This window comes from Solanum dulcamara, chromosome 6 (genome assembly GCF_947179165.1).
Source record: "Solanum dulcamara chromosome 6, daSolDulc1.2, whole genome shotgun sequence".
NCBI lineage: Eukaryota > Viridiplantae > Streptophyta > Magnoliopsida > Solanales > Solanaceae > Solanum > Solanum dulcamara.
Window position 1 is genome coordinate 18,898,811 of NC_077242.1, and position 7,414 is coordinate 18,906,224.

The 7,414-nt window shown below is 36.4% G+C and overlaps 1 protein-coding gene across 1 annotated transcript; it reads left to right on the forward strand.

Annotated features, from left to right (window-relative positions):
* The first annotated feature begins 1,336 nt into the window (after positions 1-1,336).
* Positions 1,337-7,085, forward strand: LOC129892533 (organic cation/carnitine transporter 7-like). Its single transcript, XM_055968120.1, has 5 exons — positions 1,337-1,859; positions 2,009-2,246; positions 4,906-5,395; positions 5,503-5,705; positions 6,651-7,085. Exons 1-5 carry the CDS (start codon positions 1,606-1,608, stop codon positions 6,873-6,875), a joined length of 1,410 nt encoding a protein of 469 aa, XP_055824095.1. The 5' UTR covers positions 1,337-1,605; the 3' UTR covers positions 6,876-7,085.
* Positions 7,086-7,414: the final 329 nt, after the last annotated feature.

Sequence of the window (7,414 nt, forward strand, 5' to 3'; positions counted from 1 at the left end):
GGTTACCAAAAAGACACTTTCTGGAGGGAGATGACCAGTTGTCAAAATGTTGGACACATTGCCACTCAGAATAGCTGCCACAGACATGATTCAAATGATCGGGGCAGTCGATGCCTTTGATAACGTTAAAGCTCTGAGATTTAAAGGATCACACTCAATCCCATTAAGAGTCCATGATCTCCACACAAATAACGATGGAAATGTGCATAGGGAGGGATAGGGAAGTCAGTTAATGTAACCTATCCTATAAGACCCCCATCATCCCCTGATTGTATCACATCTGATTTTTCACCCGAATACTGAAAGCTCTCTATTTTTGCTTGGTAAAGTGCAATCATCCAACGTTTTTCTTCAGCGATCTTTGTCACTGTTCTCAAGAGACTGAATAAGAATTTCTCTTTTGTTACTAACTTCTTCGATTATTGTTTATTAGTTCATTCATTATCTTTCTTACAGTTTCATTTACAGCTTCCTATTTTAATCACATAATAATCAGGGATTTCACTCCATTCCTTTAAAGATAATGGGACGTGTGTTTGTATAAATAAGGACATGTTTATGTATGGTTAGATAAATGCGATATCAGGAAATATTTTGATGTAAATGATCATTTGGTCATGTAGTTTGAGTACATCACAAATATTGTGGTGTATTTTATTATGAACTATCCAAGGAGAGAAGAAAGGAATATTATCATGCGTATTGTAAATCAAGCTCAGAACAATATAAATATAAAGAGAAAGAGGCAAGAAATGTAGATGAAGGAGATAACTTAGCTTCTATTCAAGTGACAATCCTATTTATAGTTTGACAAATCAGTCCAAAAAGTCACTATATTAAATGTTATACATTCTTATCCAAAAACCTAGGAAATATGTATAAGATTAACTAAATAGACAATCCACACATTTAATGTATTTATAACACAAACATAACTAATACAAATATTATTAATACAAGTATTATTTAGGACCTCTAATTCTAGTCACATACTATTTTCAATGAAGCGGACGAAACTTGAATGAATGAAAAGTCTTTGTTAGAGCCCGTTTGGATTGGCTTAAAAAAATAACTTTAATGTATGAAGTGCTGAAAGTTATTTTTATAAATAAGCAGTTGAGTGTTTGGATAAAAGTGCTTATGATGTGAATTTTAGGGTTAAAAGAATAAAAAAGGTAGTTTGAGAATTTAGTTAAAATATAAGGGATATAAAGGTAATTTCCATGGTAAAAAAAATGACTTTAAGCATTTTGAAAAAAAACTAAAAAGGGGTTTAAGTTGGTTTTGACCAACTTAAATTCAATCCGGGCAAGTTGCAACTGCTAATGCCACCCACAATTTGCCAACACCTCCTTTTTTTGTGGTCAATCAGATTTCTTCTTTTTCTTTTTTCCATTATTAATGGCTGGGTAAGGACCCCATGAGCAGGAACAGGTGTCTTATTAAATTCAAACACGAAACTGAAATTAACTATTCTGATTTGTCTCCATGAAAGAAGATACAACAGAAGGAATTAAACGTGTTTATTTGAACTCACATGGAGGCAACATCCTAGATTTACGAAGAAAACCCATATTTCATTGACTCGAATTTGGTGGGCTGGAGATGGCATACACACTGGATGAAGCTCTTACAGCTTTGGGTTTTGGCAAATTCCAATATTTGGTATTGGGTTATGCAGGTCTTGGATCCATGGTGGATGCTGTTGAAGTTATGATTCTTTCTTTTATTGGACCAGCTGTTAAGTCTCAATGGGGACTTTCTTCTACACAAGAAACTCTTATTACTACTGTTGTTTTTGCTGGCATGCTTATCGGAGCTTACTTCTGGGGCATTCTTGCTGACAACTATGGAAGAAGGCAACCCCTATTTTCCCTTTTATCGGATTTACTGAAAAACTTTATGCTTTTCTTGTGAATAATCCTATTGAGCTGTAGATTCCTTAATTGTTCTTTGGTTTAAGTTTGTCATATTTCGATGATTATACACTTTGATTTTCCATCACCAGGAAATGTCTTCTGATTGTGGCAATAGTGACAACTCTATGTGCATTTCTGAGTTCCTTTTCTCCAAACTATATATCACTGCTCATTCTTCGTATGCTGGTTGGAACTGGTTTGGGTGGTGGGCCTGTATATGGATCTTGGTTTCTAGAATTCGTGCCTTCTCAAAATAGGGGCATATGGATGGTTATCTATTCGACTTTTTGGACAATTGGAACAATACTTGAGGCTTTATTGGCTATGGTACATCCTTTGCTTGTGTATTTACCTTACAAAGAAAAGTAGAAACTGGTACATCCTTTGCTGTTCTTATGCCCTATCTATTGTGAAATCGTTCTCCTCTTCTCGGGATTTTAACAAGATATGATTTGTGAATAAAATAAGAATTAGAAGACACTGAAACTTGTTTCTATATTTAATTCTTGTCTATTACATGCTACTAAGTTGGACTTATACACAGAGATATTGTGTTCTACATGGATTGTATATGTAACAATCCTTCTAGCTCTCTTACACGTACAGGTTAATTGTTAGGTTTAGACTAGAGAATTGCTAATTAACCTGGGTTTCTTACATCCCCTCTCAAGCTGGTGGTTGGATGAGCAATTACACCCAGCTTGGTTCGAAGTAGCTGAAACTGATGTTTGGGCAGTGGTTTGGTGAAGATATGTCGGCAATTTGCTGATGCAACGGAACAAACTTGGTTCTCACCTAGCTCCCTAGACGACTTTCTCGTGGATAAAGTGATAATCAAGCTCGACATACTTCGTACGAGTGTGCAACACTGGATTAGCCGATAAATGCAAGGCACTAATGTTGTCCGTGAACAACATGGGAGGTCGAGGCAGGGAAATGCCAATGTCTTGCAATAAGTAACTGATCCAAGTTAGGTTGGCATCTAAAGAGGCCAACGAGCGATATTCAACTTCGGCGCTTGACTTGGCAGTGCGTTGCTTCTTTAATGACCAGAGAAAACAGAAATGCCAGTAGTAGAGCGCCTAGTGATGGGACAACCAGCCCAATCTGCATCAGAGAAGCCGACCAAGTTAAGAGAGGATTGAGCAGAAATTCGCAGACCTAGGTGTGAAGTTCCAAAAATGTAGCGAAGTATGAGTTTAATCCCAGCCCAATGAACCTCAGTAAGATGCTGCATGAATGGCAAAACAAGTTCACTGCATGGGAGATTTCTGGTCGAGTTAATGTGAGGTGCTTAAGTGCACCAACAATGCTGCAATAGTCATAGGGATCAACCGGATTACCACCCTAGCCATGAAGCTGATGCTTTTACTTTTGAGATAGAGGAGTGGGATGAGCCTGAGAAGCTAGCATATTTGTGCGTTGAAGTATGAAAGTAGCATACTTATGCTGACTAAGGAAAAGCCATCCTTGTCATGATGAACTTCAGGCCAAGGGAAAAAACGAAGGAGCCCCAAGTCTTTCATAGAAAAATGTGATTGTAGCTTGCAATTGTTGCAAATAAGAGCAGACAACATGAAGGAGTTACTGCCATTTAAAATGTCATCCATGTAGAGGAGCAAGATTGTACCTTCGAACCGAATGAAGAACAAATAGTGAAAATATGATTTGCTGTAAAGAAAGACAACATGTAATAGATACGAGCTGAACTTGTGCTTAGATGAGCTTCAATTAGGATGGAATAGCAAGTCTTAGGATCCGTCTTCTTACTTTCCCCTATGTCTATGTACAGACTTCCACAATGACTAGAAGCCTATCATCTGTATGTGGAACATATAGACAATGTCTTTAGATTAAGGAATGTATCAGTAACCATTCTCAAATGCATGTAGGAACACGTTTATAAGTGAGTAAGATCCATTTTGTGCATAATAAAGTGAATATTACACTTTTCGAAAGTATAAAGCGGAAAGAATAATATATCTCTCTTTTTAATAAGTGAAATAGGAGTAGGATGATCGTGTGACTCATCTAATACTTGGTGGAAGTCAATGGAAGCTGAACAGAGAATAACAGAGGAAAAAGGAACAATGTCAAGTCACAAAAAGTCTTTTTTCTGTCCACTGTTACTTTTCATCTTCTTTTAAATATGAATAATTGACACTATGCCTTTTGGGTGCCTCATTGACACTTTGCCACTAATATCCATGGGTCAAGTAAGATTTAAGAGATTTTGGAATCAAGGTATAAGCATCTTCTGAATGGAAATCTTCACTTGCAAAGACAGTCCATATAAAACAATAACTTGTCCATATCTGTTTGCATTCTTTTGAAGGGTTTGCTTAAAAAAATGAGATACACACCTACATTTATATATACAAGGTATATGCATTTCACTTCTTTTTTCTTGTTTTTTTTCCTCTTTCATCTTTGATTTATTTGAAGTATTTTCTAGTAACAGTTCTAATCTTATCTCAATTTCCAGTTCTCTAAAAACTTCTTGTAAAATTGTTCTGTCGTCTCAATAGGACTTAAAAAAAGAAAAAAACAGGTCTCAAATCCCTAACAGAACTTAATTCAAAGAAACGACAAGGGGGGTTGAGAAAAGTTTCACTCAGATTACTTTAGAACATTTCTCCTAAATTGGTCTGACTGCCCTAGAATTCGAGGAGCTCAACCAGAACATAGACGACTGGAAGTGCATAGAAGGTGATGGACCAGATAAGCTGTGATTGGTCACTTACTCCCACTCATTTTTCGTGGTTCTGTAGTCTTCAGTAAAGAATGATTAGGTTATAACTAAGAATTCTCTTACTTGATTATTATCTCACTTCATCGGATATCATTTTCTGTAGTTTTTTATCGTTGATAGTTTGTAGCGCTCCCTAACAGTTAGTAATTAATGAGAAAAATAAAAAACAAAGTAGAGTCTGTATCTTACCATATTTGTAAATATTGGAAAAACTTATGTTGGTATTTCTTACAGATTATCATGCCAAGATTAGGTTGGAGGTGGTTATTGGCTTTATCGTCTATACCATCATTTGCAGCACTTCTCTTGTACATTTTTACAGTAGAGTCTCCTAGATATCTATGTGCCGAAGGTAGAATAAGTGATGCACATGATATTTTGAGGAAAATAGCTGTTGTCAATCAGACAAAACTTCCCCCTGGAGTGCTTGTTTCTGATCAAGTGATGGAGCTGGATGAGGAAGAGGAATTGCTTGGGCCAAGAGCAAACAAAATCTTCAATTTTAAGACAGGATTGTCTTCATCCCTGATGCTACTATCCCCAAATTTACTACGAATTACCCTCCTCATGTGGATGGTTTATTTTGGAAATTCGTTCGCCTATTATGGCATTATATTGCTGACATCACAGTTTAGCACTGGGGAAAATAGATGCTTCTCAGTTGCTTTGCATGTGAAAAATGATACAAGCCTCTATACAGACGTGTTCATCACTAGCCTTGCTGGTACTTTTACTTTCATTTTCTTGTGCAAATTGCGATTCAATTATTTCTTCTCAGCTCCCATTGACTTAATTACAATTTGTAAATCTAAGTTTTTCTTTGTCTTTCAGAGCTCCCTGGGCTTCTTATTTCAGCTGTAGTGGTGGAGAAAGTTGGTCGGAAAGTTTCAATGGCACTGATGTATGTCTTGGGGTCCCTATTCCTTTTTCCGCTTGTTGTACCTCAGAATGAGGCCTTAACAACAGCATTGCTATTTGGAGCTCGTATCTGGTTCATAGGGACCTTCACCCTTGCTGGCGTCTATTGTCCAGAGGTGTCACTCCTTACCTTCTTGAAGCACTTCTTTCTTCTTTCATTCTTAGCTTCATCGCACTGACTTGTTCAATTTCTTGACATGGCAACTTATTTTGGTCCTTTCCAGTCAAAACTTGATAGATATTCCTTGTCTTTCATGTATTCAATTGAACAGAGAATTTTGACTTCTACCTTTCACATATTAAAAAGTTGACTTTGTAAGATTTCTTTCTCCACTGAAACTTTTTATTTGTTTGACATGGCAAACAACATTTATGTTCATTATTGGGCATCTTAAACTGTTAACTGCATGTATCTTCTTTATGTCTCCATTCCCCTCTCCCTCCCCCTCCCCCCCTCTCTCTTTTGCGCATCGTCTTGTTTTATATGGGTGCATAGCCTTGCAAACCAAATTAATTTTTGGACATTAGGGCTGGCTTCCTTATTTATGTAGCCGTTGCATGTATTTTTACAGATATTTGATTGAATTAGCATAGAGTTCTAAAGAGACAACTGAATATGGTTTGCTAAAGCTGATCAGTTTTAGCAATCTTGTCACAATTTAAGAACCATTCACCTTTTCATATATAAACTATCAATATCATAGTGGATCTTCTTCTGGTAAATACATTGAGTTTTCAGGTTTGTAATGAGGAATAAAATGTAGATTAGTCCAATTTCCAAGCACTTTTAGCTTTGAGGTTCTCTTGTCCTGTTCTACCTGTTCTTCTTTGGTGGCTGAGATACATTTGATAGGGTGAGAGGATCAAGTTACTCCTTCCATAGCCTTGTTTGGAGTGTCAGTATAAAGATGTTAAACATCTAATTTTGGCATTTTAGCATAACAAAGTAGATTCTTGTCTAAAATAGTAGATTGGAACAAATTGACCCTTGGGACAAAAATACAGCTGGGAGAATTTTATATTGGGAGGCTAAAGTTGTCATTTTGACATCTTTTCTGCAGATTTATCCAACTTCAGTGAGATCAACTGGTTGTGGAGTTGCAAGTGCTGTGGGGAGAATTGCAGGGATGGTATCTCCTATAGTTGCAGTGCAATTGGTTAGAGGTTGCCACCAGATGGCTGCAATCATTTTATTTGAAGTGGTTATAATTTTATCAGCAATTAATGTTCTGCTCTTTCCAGTTGAGACAAAGGGGCGTGAACTTGTTGATCATGTCTCTTTGTAGGAAACTGTACACCAATTAGTAGTAGTTATGTTAATGTGCTCTCCACATTGGAGAGAAATCTATTGAAGATGCAGCTCTCTAAGTCATGTTGGTACAGCATGCATGTTAGAACTACAGTGTAAAGGTAATTTCAACTTTAACGTGGCAAATTCCGTTAATCATGTAAGATCTTATATTATTGATATATATATAAGCTAAAACTGTTAGTAATATTAATTGCCAAAACAAATCTCCATCCAAGGAAAGCTTACCATTATTTATCGTAGACTAAATAACTTTGAACCTTCCATCTCTTCATCAGTGGAAACTGAAAAATTAATTAAATGAAATGACCTTGATCTTAGCAAGATAAATTCTAGATTAGCTATGGCTGGAATCAGATTATCAAATGGGAACAATAAACCTTCAAGAGAGAGGTAGGCAGATAACATTTAAAGAAATTATGGAATAGGATATGGGAAAAACTGGTTAAACTGCATTAACTCATCAAATTTACCCAAAAGAAAAGAATGGTTCGAGTGTTTTCCTCCAGTTATACG

Bases quoted from the DNA above. Each gene is read 5' to 3' on its own strand.
- LOC129892533 (XM_055968120.1), top strand. From the start codon at position 1,606: ATGGCATACACACTGGATGAAGCTCTTACAGCTTTGGGTTTTGGCAAA. The intron at 5,396-5,502 runs GTACTTTTACTT...TTTGTCTTTCAG, and splicing joins GTTCATCACTAGCCTTGCTG to AGCTCCCTGGGCTTCTTATT. The intron at 5,706-6,650 runs GTGTCACTCCTT...TCTTTTCTGCAG, and splicing joins CTGGCGTCTATTGTCCAGAG to ATTTATCCAACTTCAGTGAG.